Source organism: Periplaneta americana, chromosome 2 (genome assembly GCF_040183065.1).
Source record: "Periplaneta americana isolate PAMFEO1 chromosome 2, P.americana_PAMFEO1_priV1, whole genome shotgun sequence".
Lineage (NCBI taxonomy): Eukaryota > Metazoa > Arthropoda > Insecta > Blattodea > Blattidae > Periplaneta > Periplaneta americana.
Genome location: NC_091118.1, coordinates 20,752,336 through 20,774,281, shown reverse-complemented (window position 1 = coordinate 20,774,281; position 21,946 = coordinate 20,752,336). Strand labels below are relative to the sequence as shown.

Sequence of the window (21,946 nt, the reverse complement as noted above, 5' to 3'; positions counted from 1 at the left end):
TATTTATTATCTAATCATGTTTTTCTTAAAATGAAAATACTGGTTGCACATTAGTTTTTGAGCTCCACAAATCTGTTGCAGTAATATATATATATATCACTATAAATTTACAAGCAAAATAAAAGCAATGCATCAGATTGATGTGATTGGTAGATAGGGTTTCTTTTGTTATGAAAGAAGTTTGACGCAGCTAAAATAATATGTAACTTTGAATTATAGGTCTGCCTTACCCAGTCCATGAACCAGATTCAAACTAAAATGTTTAAAGTCTTCTCAGGCTACGGTAATTAGAACAAGAAATAATATTTCTATGGACCATTTCTTGGGCCATGATAGCGTTTTTTATTATTATTTTTAATAAATGGCATGTAAATTAAATAATAATTTTTCAGCACAAAAATGAAGAAATGAGAAATATTTGCTCTGTGCTTGCATTAACGATTTATAGGAAACTTGTATTATGCTTCCACGTGGCAAATACATAAGCTGTGCACCAGTAATTTGTTTTTAATTTAATAATGTATCAAGTCCACACCTGTAGAGTAACGGTTAGTGCATCTGACCGTGAAACCAGGTGGCCTGGGTTCGAATCCTGGTTGGGGAAACTTATCTTGTTGAGGTTTTTTCCGGAGTTTTCTCTCAACCCAATATGAGCAAATGCCACCGGCGTGGCTCAGTCGGTTAAGGTGCTTGCCTGCCAATCTGAAGTTGCTCTCGGGAGCAGGTTCGATCCCCGCTTGGGCTGATTACCTGGTTGGGTTTTTTCCGTGGTTTTCTCCAACTGTAAGGTGAATGCGAGGTAATCTATGGCGAATCCTCGGCCTCATCTCGCCAAACATCATTTCACTATCACCAATCTCATCGACATTAAATAACCCTGGACTCATTCACTGCCATTATCATCTTCATCTCATTCAGACGCCAAATAACATGAGATGTTGATACTGCATCGTAAAATAAGCCACTAAAAAATAATGTATAGTGAGAGTCACGTAACAACAGTTCCTAAACAGCAAATATTGCCGTCTTGTCAGTATTGCCAACTGTTACCAGATATCACATGATCCTATGTACTGAATAACTTATCTACTTACCGTACGTGACCTTTATGTTGGAAGGTTATTCTAAATAATTCAATAATTTGTAACATATTTTCGTAAGCAAACTATACAAGAAAGGAATCAACATGTTGGGTACCGGTATTTCAAATTTGTTTGACTAAACAATTGATTTACGAGATCTAACCTAAAAATGTATTTTTTTTGGCCACATGAAATTATTAGTACTAACTCCGAAAACTGAATATCACTATAAAATATATGCTTAAGAATACTTACTCCTAATAATTTTGCTATTCTAGTTATAATTGCTGTTTCCGTGAGCATAATTCCTTCTTCATTATCTTCTTTTGGTTAAATCTCAAAGAACAGAACGTCAGTAGGGGAAGTTATCTCCACTTTCGCAGCACGCTTTACGTTTTCTTGGTGGAGTCACTGCCATGCTTTTTCCTTTTTTTGACATTATTGTAATAAAAATCTAAACATGAAATAAATTGATTAAAATGGGAAATGATATTTGTATCGATTAGCTACCTATCTGCATTACCACACCCAAGTATGTTATATTTCTTTACACTTACCTGTCTATAGTCTTCAATTATAACCATAACGCAACACATAAAAATAACTATTATGTATTAATATTAATACTGATATTAATTAATTAATTAATTAATTTATTTATTTATTATTATATGTTCAAATTCAACTAGCTTCCAGTAACCAGCTCAGAAATCCAGTACAGTTTTAAGTTCGTGGAACTCCAGTACCGACACATTTATCTCAGCTGCCAACATAATAGTTACAAAATCACTATCATATGTAGTATTTGTCAGTATCGAAATTCGAAACAAAGTTGGCAAAAGAAAATTCAACCTGCAAACTAGAAAATCACCACAATCCACTAGCATATGTAGTAATGGGGGAAAAATGGTTAGGTTTCATCCTTAGGGTATGAAGTAAGCTGACCCAGACTATATCAAGAGCAACAGTACATCAGATTCAGTTGTATGTTGATTGGTGCACAATAATGAGTCACAACATGAGTAAGCAATGGCCAATGAGTGCTCATTTTCACAGTATTCGTCCACGCCTGTGGATTAACGGTTAGCACGTCTAGCCGCGAAACCAGGTGGCCCGGGTTCGATTCCCGGTCAGGACAAGTTACCTGGTTGAGGGTTTTCCCTCAACCCAATATGAGCAAATGCTGGGTAACTTACAGTGTTGGACCCTGGACTCATTTCACCAGCATTATCACCTTCATCTCATTCAGACACTAAATAACCAAAGCTGTTGATAAAGCGTCATAAAATAACCTACTAAAATAAAAAAAATGAATTCACAGTATTCAAATTATTGTTATTTTGTTGATGTGTTTGTTTCCCACTTAAGGTCATTGTTACCTGAACTGCACTATTGTAACACGAATAAGATGAATAAACATTATTAATCTCTTCATTCTACCCTTCCCTATCTTTCTTTTGATTCTTTGAAGCTTTGGACGGGCTTGGATAGTAATTTTAAAAATAATTTCAGACTCAATTCAGGTTCAGAGGTGAATAGGTCAAGCTGGACCTGATTTCAAAATTTTGGGCTGTGCAGACTGTTAGTGTGAATGCATCACTCATGTGCAATTCTCTAAAAGTGGTTGCTTGAAACTTGCATTTTATTCTATATCAATTGAAGGGTTCAGAGCCATAGCGGGCCAAGCGCCATTTATTAAAAACGGAGAAAGCAAGGGTTAAAGTTAAGTGAATAAAATAGTTTAATGAATATTGACATATCATTTAGTTTTGATGTATATACTTTATAATACTCGCTATATGTTTCTATTGAATTATGGTAATAACTTCATTTTAACCCTTGTTTTCTACGGTTTTAGTAAATGGCGCTTGGCCCACTATGTCCTTCAATTAATGCTATATAACAAGAACTGAAGCTTTTTTCTTACGTTATGGCAATACAACTTCTTTATCAATTAAAATTAATATGCTCACATTTCTTGTCATTGTCATCTTATTTTTTCAGTGGTTGCTGTGAAAAAAATACTCCACCTTCAACTATTTATTCTGTAACAGACTTCATTGTTAAAGTCAATAAAATATACAAGAGTTCGGCTAAGTGTTTTAGCAACATCTGTATATTTGAATGCATTTGATAAAGCTTGTAATTCGGCATCGAATATTGTAAATTAGAGCGTAAAAGTTACATTAAAATTCTCAACAAAAATAGACAAATTGCAGATGGCATTATTATGAGTGTAAAATCTGACCTAATTGAAAACATTTCAGGACGACGAGAATAAAATAAAGTACGAGACTGAATCATCACAAATTCTTGATCTGGATCTAAATTCTGGGGAAACTATGGAAACGGATTCTATCACAGTGAAGTGTGAGGCACTAGAGGTGAGTTTAGATCACATTTATTTCCAGTTATTTTTATTAACTTACTAGTACTTGGAACATTCTGCTTCCTGTCTGTCGAATTAGCTTGTGGTAGTGTGTCTGCCTCCAGACCAGCCGGCCTGGGTTCGATTCCTGGTGAGGTCAGAAATTTTCTTGTAAAATTTCTACCTTGGGACTAGGAGAGATGGCAGTGCACAACTTCTAATTACTAAATTATGCATCAATATGCCTGGGTTAAATCCCAAATCTCTCTGCAGTGCATATGAAGGGAAGGCATATGTTACTGTTGAAAGTGATTAGTCCGTCGGATGGGGACATTAAGACTGGCGGCCCCCTTGGTGCTATTCGACAGGATTAGCCTACATCATCATCATCATCATCTTCCTAACAAGTATTAGGCCAAGTGGCCTGTTACGGTCTCAAACTAGAATTTTCAGTCCATCTCTTCTTTGGACGGCCTAGAGATCTTTTGCCATATGGATGGTAATGAAACAGTGCTTTTGGAATTCTGCATCGATTCATTCGTTTGAGATGACCCTTCCACTGAAGTTAATATTTGCTGATGAACTGTATAATGGGTTCTATTTGAAGTTCTTGCATTATGTCCTCATTTTTTTTATGATCCCAGCGAATATATCCCGCTGTTGCTCTCATAAACCTCATCTCACTTGCTGTTACTCTACTGACATCTTTATTCTTCACAGTCCACACTTCACTACCATAGCTTAATACTGGCTGTGCTAAGGTTTTATACAAGCCTATTCTTGTGTGTCCTTGTACTAGTGAAGGTTTCATGATTTTATTAATGATCCCCATTGTTTTATTATATTTACATATTTTTTCAGCAATATCTACTTCATCATAAGGTGATAGTGTATAGCCAAGATAAGTGAAGGTATTTACTCTTTCTATTATTTTATTATTCAAACAGATTTTTCTTGGTACAGGGAATTTCCCACAAAATGACATGATTTTCGATTTTCCAATATTAATTTCCATGTTATATTTTTCACTGACCATATTTAAATTTTGTAGTGAATATTGTAAATCATCTTTAGCCTACATGCCAGCACTAAGTTTCCCCTTCTCCCTTCCTCACCTTCATCATCATCCTCACCCATTCCCTACACTACACTACACTACACTTACACGAACACTTAATATACACTCACTCTAGTACATGACATAACTCTTCACAGATACACATCATGCATAATGTGGCCCGCCGAAGTGGTGTGCAATTGAAGACATTATTACAAAAACAGCCCTAGTCACTTTTAATGAAATTGAGTTACGGACACATTTGCTACTATTTCAAATGTTTATAGATTGCAAAAAGTGATATCATTTGTTTAATAAAGAACCATACGTAAGCACTATAATTTTTCAATGTCAAAATCACAAATGCCATAATTTTTTAACGAAAAAAAAAAGAGTCTGTTAAAGAATAGATTGATTACAATAGATCGGACTCCTTTAACAATATATAATTTTTTTATAATAAAATACAAATAAATTGAATAATTAAAGGAAGAAAATTTCATCTAAATAAGAGGACTTGGGGAAGGATGCAAGAATACTTGTAGCATTACCGCGCTGAATGGCGATACCAATGTGCAAAAATGACACATGTCAGGTCCAATAATCAAAAGGATAAACACCAGTTGTACGGAAACAGCTGACATATGTTGTTCTATTTATTTTTATTGTTCTCTTGAAAAATAGCAATTTTGACGAGGGCTGTTTTTGTAATAATGTCTTCAATTTGAAAATGGGTCACAGTCCTGCCATCTATCTGCTGTATGTGGAACCCGAACCACGTAAAGTGAAGTGGGGTAGGCATTGGACACACACACACATTCTGCTTCTTTCTACTATCTTCACTTGTGCCATCACTGCTATGTAAACATTATCGAGATATATATGTTGCATAGAATGGATGTTATGTTATGTTTTATTTAACGACACTCGCAACTGCAGAGGTTATATCGGCGTCGCCGGATGTGCCCCAGAATTTTGGCCCGCAAGAGTTCTTTTACATGCCAGTAAATCTACTGACATGAGCCTGTCGCATTTAAGCACACTTAAATGCCATTGACCTGGCCCGGGATCGAACCCGCAACCTTGGCCATAGAAGGCCAGCGCTATACCAACTCGCCAACCAGGTCGACCATGGAATGGATTTCAGGCTAGAAGCAACATCAGTGTGCAAAGGAGAGAATGTAATTGTTGCCATGTTATAAAAAGGTTCAAGATATTTGCTGTTCATGAAGTTAAAATTGCAGATAGTACAAACAAAATGTCGTGTATAGTAGTGGCAAAAAAAACCGGACCGACCCTTGTAGCTGAATTCAGAGCCTTGTTCACTCCAGAGCACGATAGACTGGTAACTAAGACTTTCGTGGTTCGAATCCTGCCTGGGAAGGAAACTTTTTTTGTTCCTTATTCAAATTTATTTCCAATACTTTTCGATTGCTGGTAAAATTCATGTTCTTGGAATAATAAGTTAATTAAGTAGTAAAATATCGCTGCAATTGAAAAGTATTGGGAATAAATTTGAATAAGAAACAAAAAAAAAGTTTCCTTCCCAGGCAGGATTCGAACCACGAAAGTTTTAGTTACCAGTCTATCGTGTTCTGAGTGAACAAGGCTCTGAAATCAGCTACAAGGGTCGGTCCAGTTTTTTTTTTTTTTTGCCACTATACATAAACAAGCTACACTGAACAAAGTTATTATGTTCTCAACTGTTCATTGGCTGCGTGTTTAATTTAATATATGCAGTATAAAAATAAACAAGACTTGGCAACACAGTCTCGTGAGGTATAGATATGTGACCCATGTTTTTGTTAAGTTAATGGATACAACAACAAAGAGACGACAATGGACATGTTTCCAATGTATTAGAAGTTCCCACAATAAATAATACGTAAAACATTAATATATATAAAACTGTTGCAGGAAGTTGGCGTTATAATCAAAGAAGAAAACGAATCCTTAGATTCTTATCCAAGTGATGATGTACAGATGCCTTTTCCTGTTGTGAAATGTGAAAATGTAGAGGTAGGTAGAAATATTTGTTTCCAACTCTACAGTATAATTATTTCTCTTAACACGAGACTATTCTACACACTCAAGTCTCTCTTTTTGGTATAGAGTTTTGGGTTATGTACCCATCTTTTGAGGCAACTGGGTAGCTCAGTTGTTGACTGATCTGTGGCTAGTGCATTGGCCTTCCATCCAGACGGCCTGGGTTTGGTCCCCAGTCTGGTCTGGGTGGAATTTGCGGTAAACAAAACAGATGTTGCAGGGGGTTTTTCTCAGGGTTCTCCCGTTTCCCTCTTCCGACTCTCAACTTCCTCCCCATTTCATTAATCATCTGCAATAGTAAAAATGAGCTGGGGTAAAGTTTTGGAGGTAGTACAGGTTTCCAATGCTGATCTAGGTTCTAAGGCATACCTGCACAAACAGCGCTCAACGAGCACGCGCACTCCTTCGGAGCGGGAGAGCTGTGTTTACTGCTCGCCGAAATGGAGAGGAAGATACGTCAGAATGACACAGACTTGCTATGGGTAGAGGAGAGGGAAACGACCACTCAGTTATCTAGTGGAGTGCAGTGTGTAGGCCTATTCTCAGTAACTGTTTCACGTTGCTTACCTACTGCTACAGTACAGTATGGAGGAATCTAAAAGACGGAACATAACATTTAAAGATTTACAGCTCGAACTTACTGATCTTCAATGTGACCTAAAGGCTAAAGATCGTTTGAATAATACTGCTAGCCTGGTTGAGTTGTACAAGACTAAACATTAGCAATAATATCCACGACTACACAGGCTGGCTTTGAAAATGATTGCTACGTTTGGCTCAACATTTATATTTGTGAGCAACTGTTCTCTATAATCAACTTTAATAAAGGCAGACATCGAGCATCTGTAACTGATGTTTCATTACGATCAGTAGGCTACTGTTTCTTTAAGCTGCCAACAGCATAAAACCTCGTTTTGATGTACTGATAAATAAAAATATAACAAAATGATATTGTACATTTAAGTAGCTATAGAATTTCTATTATTTCTGTAAAATAATTTTTTTTATTAATTAATAATAGTCCAAGATAGTTTTGCAAACACTGAACGGGAATTCATTTCATAAACACTCGTAATAGTGCTTTCTTTTGTGTATATTTTGTACGAGATCACCCCTTCTTCTAGTCCACCCTTATACAGAGCGCAGCTAATATTGCATTCCGCTCATGAGCTGTGAGCCGACTCGGAGAGCACAAACTTTGTGCAGGCCTGTTCTAAGGGCTTCGGGTTCCAGCTTGTCAGATGAGACCTTACCTATAGGGCCCAGGAAGAATGGTCCGTCTGTCAGTGTCAGATTTACGAATGCCACCTAGGCTGTTTGTCTGACCTACACAATAATCATATGTAGAATGTACAGTGGACTTAAACAGCCTAAATGTAAGGATCAAACCCAGATTCAGTCTACGTGAAATCAGTTGGTGCAGCAGCTGGCTACAGACTGAAAGTTTCCAGGTTCAATCCTGGGTGGTGGCAGGATTTTTCTTGTTGCTAAACTTCCAGATCGATACTGGTGTCCACTCAACCTCTTATCAAATTGAGTACTGGGTCTTTCCTGAGGGTAAAAAGGCAGCCAGTATGTGGTGCCGACCACACCACCTCATTTCAGTGCTGAGGATGTGAAAGCATAGGAGCCTGCTTAGATAAATATTATAATATTTTAAATAATAACATAATTTTACGTGCCTTCATCTTTATTACATGAGCCACAACTAGAAATCAACAATTAGCATTTCTATAGCAACCAGTATACAGGACCTGTAATGTAAAACAAGGTTAGCCATGACATTCATAACCAAACACTATCAGATACCTTACTATAATAATACCGGACAGCTGTATACTAGCAGCATTGACGTGAGTGCGAAATATCGTGGACATGACATCTAGCGGAGCGGCGTGGAATTACATCCACAAATACAAATATTAACATAGCGCGATTCGGACTATTGTTTAAAACGTGACTTACTAATGTGGAATAATATATGAAACACTTAAGAAAAGTTGAATAGTATTTAATGTAAAATTATTATCTTATATCAAAGCTGCGTATTATGAGAATATTGCATACTTCATATTACTTTCCGTAATTAATTGTTACATATTTTTTCTTTGGTTTAGTAAGACAAAATCAATTCTGACATTAAGAATGAATTTACAATAATGCTCTTTATACGCATTGCTGACAACTGCAAAGATAAAATTGATAGTAATCTGATACTTGTAATAATTAGTAAAGCCATGTGGACAACAATAAAACTTAATTTGATAAAACCTTAAAATTTCCAATACATTTTAACTTCTATTCATTTATTAGGTCTAAATAAAAAAGCTAATTTGTATTTTTCTATTAACACAAAGACGAAGGAATTAGGCCTACTAAAGAATGTTGTTGACTCACGTTTTATGATCCCTCGAAAATCGAAACTACGATTTGGAGCAATTTGTAATGCTGTAATTTTGTAGCAATTATAAACAGCACATATACACCCTAACATTTTAACACAGCACTAATTAATAAAACTATTATCTATCCCTTCAGCAATATACATTGCAGTTGATTACAGCTTGTTTCGCATGTATCGCCACACCGGCCGCCTAGGTAGCAGCACCAGCATCGTTCGCACGCAGAACTGTTAGCTGTCTGGTATTATTATAGTAAGGTATTAGACACTACCTCCATGGTCTGTATATGCCTTCATGACGTCTGAAGGGTTACCTTTATGTTTTACCTACTCTGTCATTACTGCCATATACAAGCTCTGTTGCAGTTATGAATTACTGTATATGCGCGAATACTCTACACCAGCGGTTCCCAAACTTTTTCAGCCAAGGAGCCCTTTTTGAAGCAAAAGTTTTTCGTGGAGCCCCAAGAAATGTTTAGTGTTTAGTTCTGTCTGTATATGTTCTATGAAGCGTAATACACACGATATGTATACGAAAGTATATATATATATATATACACACACACACACAAGGAAATAATAGTAAAAAAGAACAGGAGACAATATTATTTAAAAGTACAAAATGATAATTATAAGTAGTACCGGTAGTTAAGGTATGTAAAAAATGTTACAATGTTACATTTACACCCGAATTAATGTGAAGAAAGTACTGTTTCTTGCGACAGAGTTTGTCAATTTCCAGTGTCACAGAAGTCAGTTGAAGACGCATATCGTCTTCTGTATCCAAACGAGCTCGATATTATGTTTTTATAGCCATGTACTTCGAAAAGGCCGTTTACAGAGGTATGTAGCATCAAAAGGCAGTAAGAGCAATTTAGCTTTTGATCTTAATGTCGAAAGATCCTCCCCTAACTGAACCCAAAATTCGGGAAGTGGTTTGCTTTTAAATGATGCCTGACAGTGGCTGTAAGCCATGTCTATAAGGACCTCATATTCTGCCGTAGTGAAGGCTGCTGGTTTTGAATTCACTGACAATGGATCTACAATCCACTCGTATTTCTTTCGAATCGATTCCTGAGTTTCACTTGGAAAGTATGAATTCATATTTTGAAGCAAATTATCATGGTGCTCTTTTGTTATTGCTATGAATGAGTTACTCATTATTATGTTATTTTCTTCTGTAAAGTTTGAAGTCAATGAGAAACATGTCAGATCCTTATTCTAGACTCTTTCCATGTAGAACGTTATTTTTTTTCTTCAGTGCGGCAATTTTGTCATTAGCATTGAATATAGTCTTCTGTTTCCCTTGTATGGATGTGCTGAATTCGTTATTTTTTACGAAATGTGTGCTCAGTAACATAATTTGCACAACAATTCCTGGTCATTCAAATAATCTGCTAGGAAACTCTTTTGGTCATTCAAAACTCAAGACAACGCTTATCAAGTGACAATCATGTATAATAAATAATTAATAACAATGACTTGTGTATACTTCCCATATCTTCATACAGAATTTTGAGTAGCCTACACTGCAAAGGTCGTGCCTTAACGAAGTTGATAATTTAGACGACGATGTCTAGTACATGCCTTAATAACGCTGGTATTTTTTTTTTTTTCATTGCGAGGGTGTGTCGATGTAGTACACAATGACTACTTGTGCAGTTTTTTAAAACTTTCTTGATCCTTGTAACACCGCCAGCAACAGGACCTACCATGGTCTATGCGCCATCTGTGCATCCATTAATGCAATTGTTCCATGGTATCGATGAAGGATGGATAGAACAGAGAAAAATTCTCTCCGGCACCAGGACTCGAACCCGGGTTTTCAGCTCTACATGCTGACACTTTATCCACTAAGCCACACCGGATTCCAGTTCCGATGCAAGATCGAATCCTCTCAATTTAAGTTCTATCTCTCAGTTTTCCCTTTGGTGACCTACCCTCATGCACTGTGTCACAGAATATGTGACAGTGGCACAATGTCCAACGCACTATGTACAGAGGTGCACTCATTACGAGGGGCTAAGTGGCCGGGATCCGACAGGATGAGCACCATCTTGAATGACTAAGAGATTATTTACGCATATCATAATATTATTATGATGTACTTCGGTACATCATAATAATACCATGGTACCGGTATCAAGTTTTCAATGAAGACATCTATCAGGGGAAAAAAAATTCAGAACCGCTTGTAGAGGATGGCAATGGCTTGCAGAACAAAATATCTTCATGAAAAGAATCTCAAAATTCGTACTGCACAAACGTCATTAGCACAGCTAATCCGGCAATGTCCGTGGATTCGTCAAGTTGTAGCAAAAATTGCATTTCTTTGATACAGGAAATTATGATATTTTTAACATTATGTGATAGATCCTGGATCCCATTATGCACAGTATTATTTGATAAGGGCACACTGGAGAACAACTTTGCAATTCTTTCGTCCACCATGCATTTCACTGCCTTCACTAATAGTGGTTTTATACGAATTCCAGCAAAGATGTGAGGTTTACCAGTAAGACCCAGATCATGACTAACCAAATACGACGTTTCCACTGCTTTATAGTTATTTGTCTTTACATGAGATAAAATTTTTGTCTGAACTACATGGAGTTCGTCACATTTTCTTTTGACGTAGTCTGCAGTTTCATTTGTGAAGTCAGGATGAGTTTCGAAATGCTGCCTAAGCTTGGCAGGGAGCATAGAAATATTGGGCAAAACTTTGTTACATATCACACACTGTGGACGACGTCCATCAGCAAACTTAGTGAATCCCATATCCAAATATGAATCACAATAGTTTCGTTTTTTACTTCCTTTTCTGTACCTCTACACTAGGCATCGTAAATTCTGAAGAAGGATCATGTGTAGCATATTCTGAACTCAATCCCAAAGAATTCGCACCATCTTCTTCGAAAGTAAGGTTACAGCTGTTGTTATCCTCCTTTGACTGAGCACTGGTTGATGACTGATGACTAAGGAGCGGATTCCTATGTAATTAAATATTTTTCTTGCGTGTGATAAAACACAATTAACAAAGTTAAAAATTCCGAATGTCAAGTTTCAAGTTTAAAACCCGAATTTTATTTCACATAAAAACACACATTTTCACAAAAAAATATCTAAATACATATTTTCAGGAAAACGATTATAAACACATAAATCTTGGAATTTTTTTACTTAAATAATTTTTTTACAAGAACGTTTAAATATTTTAAAACGAAATCAATTATATCACTCAGAAATACGTTATCTTTTTAAGAATTCTTGGTTGCTTCATGTTTCTATGGGCTGTGTGGTGTACCCGTAATCCATTTTTGTAATAGTATCGCCTCAAGTTCTGAGAACTGCTAGGTAGCATATCAAGTGTTATTGTATGAGAATAAATTAACATGGGCAAGAAGGAGAGATTTTGCAACACATACTTAGGAATGTTTATTGTTGCTGAAGGTGATTTCATTCCTGCTTTGTTTGTGAAACACAACGGATAAGAGCTCCGGTATAAACATTATTTAATTTAAACAAATCTCTCACCTCTCGCTCATGCCTATGAAGTGAGGAAATACATCTTGTTGTGATTCCCCGTTGTCGGACCATACGCATAAGCTGCATAGTGTAGACGTGGTGGCGTCACTATAGGAAGCTTTTCTCCGACATTGTTAGCCAGAAACATGTTTTTACATTAAGACGTGTGTATATTAGCCTCTTAAGTTGCCCAAAATCAAATCGAGTTTAAGATCGCGTCTACAGCAATATGTAGATGAATTTAAAAACGTTTTTACTACCGACGGAAAAGTGTTATTTTACCAACCACGTGGTAAATCAGTAAGTGCAGATCAGAGCTCTCAGGTAACCCAACATTTGTCTGGAAACAAGCACATTGCCGCTGCTTCACATGTGCATTCACAGCAAAACAGTGGATATAAAAAAAATGTGTAAAGTTGCTCAAGTATTGGAGGGTGTGCCTGCAGGTGAAATTGACGGTGCATATGTTTGTGACATTCCTCTCTTTAAATATGCTCGTCTGATGTCCTGTGATGTGGAAAGATCGTTTTCACAGTATACGTCGTTGTTCAGAGATAATGGGCGTGCATTTGTGATAGAGAATTTGGAAATTAACTTTGTTGTTAACTGAAATTCTCGGACAACTACTAGCAACTGATACTCAAGTGTGATTGGTGAGTACCTAGTAACATTTTTTTTCAAGCTAAGTATGGTATTTTGTCATAGTTAAAAAAAATATATATTTTTTTTATTTTAGCAAATATTTTCGTGTTTTTAGCACATAAAAAATAAATATATTTAAATTTTTTAGCACATAAAAATCCGCTCCCTACTGATGACTATAGTAGATCTATTATTGCTGCTTCTATCTAGCAATAAGAAATCAAACTACTTTCTGAGAAAGCACTTTTCACTTGATGGAAGTAGCTTACGTTTTTCGCACTAGAGACTAGATGGAAGCAGAAATTTTTGTCATCCGCGGTCGGAACCCCTGAGACTTACTTGCGGAGCCCCAAGGGCTCTGCGGAGTACACTTTGGGAACCGCTGCTCTACACCATCGAATAATCCACGCACCCTAATTTGAGGAGAGAGAAAAAAAAAGGCTCTAATTTGTGTTCTATTTACGAGAAATTAATCTTACATAATGATGTACCCTAAAACTAAATAAAATATCAATTTCTTTTAAGAAACACGCCATATATGTTGTTGTAGCTGCATCCGGGACTCTGCCTACAATAACAAATTAGGAAACACTATCTTGGATAATTTTGTAGACTAATGGATGAATGATTCTAGTCAATCAGAAAGAGACCATCCTATGTCTCATCTCTTATGCCATGTATACCAGAGACTTAGGACATTTTTGTTCTATTGGTGTTTTGCAAAGGGAAGAGTCTTGTGGGTCATTCGTTGACGATTCAAAAGAATAGTCAAAATCGCAGACAGTGAAGAATCGTTAGAATTGATTCGTAATGTATGATTGAATCATTGAATTGACTTCTGAAATTGAATTGTGTTGCCCAATTCTATGCCACACAGACTGAGGCCGGACAACGCTATGGTATAACGGGATCCAGTGTTTGAGGCGAAGTGGTACGAAGTAGTGTGCAAAAAATACTTCTAACACTGATATGAAAAGTATTTTAACACTAAGGCTGGGTGCACACAGAATCAGACGCGGCGCGACGCGACATTTTGTCTCGTGGTACTTGTCTCCCATTGATTTCTTATGATGTGATGCACACAGAATCAGACGCGGCGTGACGGTCGCGAGCAGACACAAGGAGACATGAAGAGACAACATCGTATGACTGCTAGAAGTTCGTCGCGAGGAGACTGTCTGATAGCTGCAGTGTACTGCGCATACATTAGCAGTGGCTATGATTGCACGCTTTCATTATCTACAAAAAATACTATTGTTGTATAGGGTACATTATTCATAATGGAGCTCGATGCGGATAAATTAGTTGTTTTAGTACAAGAAAGATACATTCTGTACAGTCTTTGAAACAATATCACGAGAATAATGTGGTTTCTGAAAATATGTGAAAAATTGCAAATGAGATGAAAGCACCAGGTGAATAATAATTTATAATAATAACACTGCGTAACAAATGTTAACTTTTTTTTTTGCGCTAGACATGTGATATATGTTTTCTACATAATTTGAGCCTCCTGAATACGAATATGACAATAAAAACAGTTGTTGGTTACGGTTTTTGAGAAATTTTGGAATTTATATCTATTCAAAATATTGTTTTATATAATGACAATAAGGCTAAATATTCACTGTTCAGAAGATTACAGCTTTCTGTTTCTGCATTTTCTTTTACACTGGGCATCAGGTACATCACGACCTAAAGTCCAACAATAGTCTGCTAGCATATTGGTACTCCATTGTCCTTGGTATCTTTTTTCCATAGTTAAAATTTCTTCATGGAAGCGCTTATCATGTTCATCACTGAAATCGCACAATTCTCGGGAAAAAAAGTCAAGATGTGAGTGAAGGAAGTGAATTTTCAAAGGAAATTTTACAACCCCTAGTTTAATACGCCAACAGTAAATTTTTCACTAGTTCTTCATAGTTCTCACTTCTACAGTTATCCAGAAAATTAATTCAACCTCCTTCAATGCAATCCAGATGGCTGTCTCTTTTCCTTCCAGCAAAGATTCGAAGTGATTGTCCATTATTTCTCTAATTTGTGGTCCATTGAGAACTCCCTCTTTTATTTTTGAATCACTAATAGCAGGAAATGTTAAGGAATGCGCGCTGGTCCGAGTCCTCATGGGGGAAGAAATTTTCTCTGAAATTTCGGCCAGAGTATGAGACCGGTGCCCACTTAGCATCGTGAGGAGCTACGATAGGTAACGAAAGCCGGTTGCGAAAGCCAGATATAACGACTGGGGGGATCATCGTGCTAACCACACGATACCTCCATTCTAGTTGGATGATCGTCCACCTCTGTTTTGGCATGTGGACGTGAGGCCAGCAGCCGGCTGGTCGGTCTGGGCTCTTCACGGGGTGTAGCGCCACGGTTTATTAATAGCAGGAAATTTTTCCTGGATATTTTTAAATCCTTCAGTTTTATAATTTATCTCTTTAACAAAATTCTTCATTAACCGTAACTTATTGTGTGAAAGGGGTAAAATTACTTCGCTTTGAGGTACAAGGGGTTTCTTCCTTGGCTCTAGTGATTTTCGTTTTATTTTATAATGCTTATCTCCAGCGTGAGTCCACACCTGTGGAGTAACGGTCAGCACGTCTGTCCGCGAAACCAGGTGGCCTGGGTTCGAATCCCAGTCGGGGCAAGTTACCTGGTTGAGGTTTTTTCCGGGGTTTTCCCTCAACCCAATACGAGCAAATGCTGGATAATTTTCGGTGCTGGACCCGGACTCATTTCACCGGCATTATCACCTTCGTTTCATTCAGACGCTAAATAACCTAGATGTTGATACAGCGTCGTAAAATAACCCACTAAAATAAAAAAAAAAAAATAAAATATCTCGAGCGCGACTGTCCAATTCGTACAGAAAGCAGCAAAATTTTATGTAGCCTAATTGCATTCCAAAAAGCAATGCTACAACCTTCAAATCCCCACATATAAACCATTCGTACTTTGAATATTATCATTAAAGCACACTTTAAAGAAATACACGTCTTACACAGAATATTAACACCACAGAAATATCCTGGTAAACTGAAGCGTTTTCATACAGCGAACCTGTTTCTTCCCCTCCAAATGGAAACGAAAAGGGCAATAAAACAATTTCCGCTTCTAGAAGTGGTTTTGACATGGTGATATATTGCAAAATATAAACTACAGTAATGTAATTAAAGCTCACCGTGAAAAAAATGCACATTTCAAGTAAAATCAGGTAAACTCAAGTGAATTTATACCGCGAACCTGTTTTACTCCCTCAAAATAGACTCGTAGAAGGGCAATAAAATAATTTCCCTTTCTACAAGTGCTTCTAACATGGTGCCCTACTTATACTAATATTGTTTTCACATACTGGGTCTTCACATTTGTAAAACAAAATAGTTACACACGAAATACTGTGATTTTTTTAATAAAATGCATACAAAATTAATTATATTGTGGATCTCGAAAACCCGAAGTGATGGAACATTTTGCTTGTTATTTTTTAATTCAGGGGGTCGAAATTAGTAAGAATTTGTTAGTTAGCGCAAAATGACTGTTGACCAATATAATTTGTAGTAAGCCTAATTCTCTGCTCTATACTATCACTCATTATTGATTTAATATATTATTTTTCTTTATTGTGAGTCGTTAAGTAGTCATAAACATAAAAAATGACTTACATTTTAATTTTAAGACTCTTTCAATCGTATAGATTTTTAGGAGCTTGCGTCCTTAGGAAATAATAAGCAAATACAATAGAATTTTTCATATAGACAGTCCTCTATTATTGACGCCATTTTATAGCCTAGGCCAGTTTTCCAATCCCACAGCCAGCAAATCAGTTGTCGCGAGCAGACAGTTTTAAGCTGTCGCGAGGCGTTGTAAAGCAAAATGTAGCATTGCGCCGCGCCGCATCGCGTCGCGTCTGATTCTGTGTGCACCCGGCCTAACTTGCAACTATGTTAATAATTAACATATGAAATAGAAATATTGTTTCTTTTAATAGGAATACCAGTATGCTGACATTGTGGACATAAATAATATAAAACAGGAATACCCATACGCTGACATTGTGGACATAAGTAATATAAAACAGGAAGCAACGGAAGGACAGGATCTAGTACTGGATGGGTAAGTTTATGATCATTATATGTATAGATCCAGAAATAAAATTTGTGCCACCTGAATTTTCCAGTTATGTCATACTACGCATGCTCATTGCTTACTGGAACTTGGCCAAATTTTGTGGCCCAAATTTTGTTTCAGGGTCTGTACTTATGTATTTGAATAGTTTAAAATTAACGCAGTTTTCAAACTTAACTCTCATTTATTTAATTTATAAATATGTACACATATACTATACAGAGGAAGAAAACTAGTTGTCAGAATCCTTATTTATGTACAAAAACAGTTACTCAAATGTAAAGGGTTTTTCAAAAGTAATGCATAATTACAATTATAATTGAATAAGTGGATTTTAGAAAAAAAAACTCAGACACGTCAAACCTTGTATTTAGAAAGTAATATTTTACCAAAACAAAATATTTTTGTGACTATTCTTATGCGAGTTATGTTGTCAACCCAATCCAGGTTGCCAGGTGACAGTAGAAAACAAAAGATGGAAGAACAAATATATGAGATATATAAACAAATGAATACTCTTTCAAATTTAAGTATCATATAATATATATATTTTTTTTCTTTTATCCAATGGCACAGGTTGTCATTTGACACTTCTGGTCTTCTCTCCTGGCAGTGGCTTAGTTGTAACCCACTTCTGAGGTTGAGGCACCTGGAAGACGGAGTTACATTACTCTGGTGATATGATAGGATGATTATGATTATGTGGTGCCGGGAAAGGTCTTACATCTAAACTTTACCTAAATTCCAGGAAAAAATTCCTGTGCTCTCACCGGGAATCGAACTCGGGATCTCACGAACTATAGCCAGAAACTCTGACCTCTAGGCCATGAGGCTGGTCAGTATCATAATATTATGAGTGTCGTTTGAAATTTCAAAGAGAAGTGGGGGGGGGGGGATGAGGAGCCGAAACCTAAAATGCAATTAACACTGATTTTAAACTTCCCCTTCAATACCTAAATTGATGTGTTTTTTGTTTAAAATTAAATTTAGTTGATATTTAGACTGGGAAGTTTTGAAATGAAAGCCATGTACATGTTAGTAATTAGATATACATACATGATTTACAATGTGCCTATTTTATTTGCTTATAACTAAATAGCGTTTTCATTTTCAGCATTTGTTTTTGCAGTCTGAAAAGAATCTTGAGACTTCATGGCACTCATCATTACCTTTGTTATTACATCGTATAAGTAAAGTGCCATGAAAGTGGTTTTATTTTGAAGGAAATTTCATTTTACAATTCAAACATTTCAGTGTTACTGCCAATTTGGCAATGTTATTTTAATATTGTATATGTGCAATTTTTATAATGCTAGCTTAATATAGTAAACACAAGAGTGGCATATACAGAATTTTCAGTATTCATTTTCTGTTTTTACAATTGATATAGATTATAATTGCTGCATTCATTTGTTAGCAAAATGGTGGAAATAAAGGTTTCTTCGGAATCTATGAAAATATTTCTTACCACCTTTTTGCTTTGTATGCTTCATCTCTCTCAATTTTCTAATTAGTTTATCACTGCATGACAATTAAGAATTTTGTCTTCATTCTTGAATACATTCTTTTAACACATATAATTGTTGATAAGCTATTAAGTTATTTAATTTAAATAAATAATGCCTTCACTGCACTAACATTTTAAATTATGGTGTTTTGTTACCTGATTGATTAGTTTCGATGTTATTTCCATCAAACTAGGATTCAGAAGATGATGTAAATAACATCGAAACTAATTAATCAGATAACCAAACACCGTAATTTAAAATGTTAACACAGTGAAGTCATTATTTATTTTTAAACAACTTAATAGCCCATCATTAAGAATTTTGGCATTTGGAAAATTCTCTACGTATGTTATACGTCGAGCAGAGTTACTAAATAAATAAGAAATGCAAACAGTCACAGTTGAATATAGTAAATGGAGAAACATCCATTACAATCACATGTCACCATGGAATTCTCGTCTGTAACTGCTGCCAGATCGAGCAAGAAATGTAGCTCTCTTCCTTAGGAACTGCGTGACCACAATTTGTCGTATGTTCGTCCTATATTGTCCTTTTTTTCTTTTCCAGGCTTTCATCTTATCCAGCATAGACAGTGAGAGGCGCATATGAGAACTCATAACCAGCTGTGAGGATAAGTGTTGCAGAGTGGTAAGAAAATGAAAAAAAAAAAGTATTGTGTTACAGTTAACATTGAAAAAGTTGAGAAAGGTTATGAAATTAAATATTTGAAATGAAATGTGTTTCATTTTATTGTACAGGGTGTCTACATTCTGGGAAGTCAGTGGTAGTCAGGAAAAAGTGACGAAAGTTAAATTTGGTCATGAAGAATCATGGATATCGTTCTAATTCTTGAAAAGTCGGAGAAATCTCCCCAATGATGAAACTGGGGGGGGGGGGGATGTTATGCTCTAACATGCCACAACCCAGGTTATAGTAGCTTTTTTTTTTTAGATGTGACACATGTGAATTCATAATACGGTCACTTTGTATGAATGTGTTCATACTTCTGCTTCAGTTATGCAGTATTTTAAAATTTGTTTAAGGTTTTAATTGTTAAATTTTGAGAAACCATATCATTATGGCTGACAAGCAAACATTCTGATGGGGGCAGATAAAAAGTTACATTTTTTTTTCTTCCACCAAGTTAATAGTCATAAGAAGTGCTTATACAAATTTTGGCCACTCAACCGCAATTACGAGACCGTCCAGAAAGTGATTTTCCCTGCGGCAGTTTATAGAAAAAAAGCACAATTTCATGAAAAGATTTATTGAAACAGATAAGCAATTGTTGCGCTATTTGTCAACATAAACCCCATTTGTCATACCATGGGATCAATTTTTGTATCCTTATGTCGTAGAAGTCAGCTGCCTGGGATCGGAACCAGCATTTGACAGCTGTTTGCACCTCTCTGTCGATCCCATGGTAATATGACAGATGTCTCAATTACAGTGGAAATATATTGAAAAATAGCTCAACAATTGTGTCTGTTCCAGTAAATTTTTCCAATGAAATTGTGTTTTCTTTCTGTTAACGGCCCCTGACGAACTTACCTTTTTACGACCCTCGTAATTACGGTCAAGTGGCCAAAATTTGTATAAGCACTTCTTTTGACTTTATTAACATGGTGAAAGAAAAGAAATTAACATTTTTATCTGCCCCCTTCAGGATGTTAGCTTGTGAGCTGTGTATATTTACAATTTTATTATTTCTAATCTCTCTAAAATGACTACTCCTAAAATCGGAGTCAAAATGTTTGGGATGACAGTATTCCTTGGAATAATTCTTCCTGGGTTCTCACCCAGGTAAGTTGGATAGTTGCTTCCAAGCTTCCGATGATTGAATCCCTGAAGAAGATGGCAGAGCTAGTCATCAAAAGCTTGGAAGCAACTATCTGATTCACCTGGCTGAGAACCCGAGAAGAATTATTCCATATCCAATGGCGGGAAAGCCGTAAGTCCTACATAATATCCCTAGTTTTATGTTGTGTTTTAACACTTTTCTGAAAAAAGTATGTATGTATATCTTTTTAATGTATATGGGTGAGTCATACGTATATTTGGAAAACGTGTGAGCATGCTCATGAATCAAAAATAAGAACAATTCCTTATATGAAAAACTTACCGCCAAACAATAAGCATGTGCAGAATGAGGCAGCTTACATTCGTCATTCAGGTATCATGTCACTGGTTGGTCAGGGAAACCTAAAAATTATTTTTAATTAAAGTGGACACCCTGTTACAGTTATGTAAGGTGAAATTTAAGTTGGAAAAATGAAATGTTTTAAATTTAACATAGGTAATTTTCCATTACAGGTATCTGAAAGGTGACTGTGAAGGTGAAGAAAATTAAGTGTAAGATATGAGTTTTATTATGTGGGATAAAGTGTGTTTCAACGATTCACATGCTGCTGAGGTTGAAAAAATACGTGTGAGAAAGAAGAATTTAAAGTGTAATGTTTATAGAAAAGGATTTCCAAAGACAATGTGACTTATATCCATTCTCGCACACAGGGGAGAAATCTTTGAACTCTAGCGCTTGTGGCAAACAGTTTTCTTAACATGAGATCTCATTCATGCATATACTCTCTCAGACAAAAACCACTTGAATGTAATACAATAAAACTTGTACAAAGCAGAATTGCAAGGGACTGAAAATTTGTTTTCGAATTGAACAAGTTTCCACATTATAAAAAACTACACAAATCTTAAGTAAATTGTATTAAAAGCCTGTATAATAAAATTATAACTATTACATGCCATTCTTTGTGAGTGATGCTGGTGATAGGTTTTGTTATTTTATTACTGTAATAATGTATAGTTACAGTTCTGCCTCATTGATTTATTCGTTCCTGGTTATCTCGGAGCCTTCCTTTTCACTGGACTGTTTCCTTGCATTAACTCTTACACTATTTTATCATTTTGTTAGAGCATGTTGTAAATTTGCGTTTTCCCACACTTCTCATTATTTCCTGTACCAAGTGTTTATCTTTTTTCTTTACTGCAGTGACTTTTAATTCTTTTATTCAGTGACAGTGTCACATAGGATTTCGCCACAATGTTTTTTTTTTTTACTTGGTTATTTAACGATGCTATATCAAGTACGAGGTTATTTAGCATCGATGGAATAGGTGATTGTGAGATGGTATTTGGCGAGATGAGGCCGAGGATTCGCCATAGATTACCTGACATTTC

General features: G+C 36.0%; 1 protein-coding gene across 7 annotated transcripts in view; it reads left to right on the top strand.

Annotated features, from left to right (window-relative positions):
• Positions 1 to 21,479, top strand: part of LOC138715657 (uncharacterized) — a 47,694-nt gene extending 26,215 nt beyond the window's left edge. For all 7 annotated transcript variants that reach the window (XM_069848754.1, XM_069848747.1, XM_069848744.1 and 4 more), the window contains 5 exons: positions 3,350 to 3,466; positions 6,425 to 6,526; positions 17,110 to 17,234; positions 19,322 to 19,402; positions 21,068 to 21,479. In XM_069848754.1, the coding sequence (XP_069704855.1) occupies positions 3,350 to 3,466; positions 6,425 to 6,526; positions 17,110 to 17,234; positions 19,322 to 19,343 (366 nt within the window). In that variant the 3' untranslated portion in view covers positions 19,344 to 19,402; positions 21,068 to 21,479. The remainder of the gene's footprint in view (positions 1 to 3,349; positions 3,467 to 6,424; positions 6,527 to 17,109; positions 17,235 to 19,321; positions 19,403 to 21,067) is intronic.
• Positions 21,480 to 21,946: the final 467 nt, after the last annotated feature.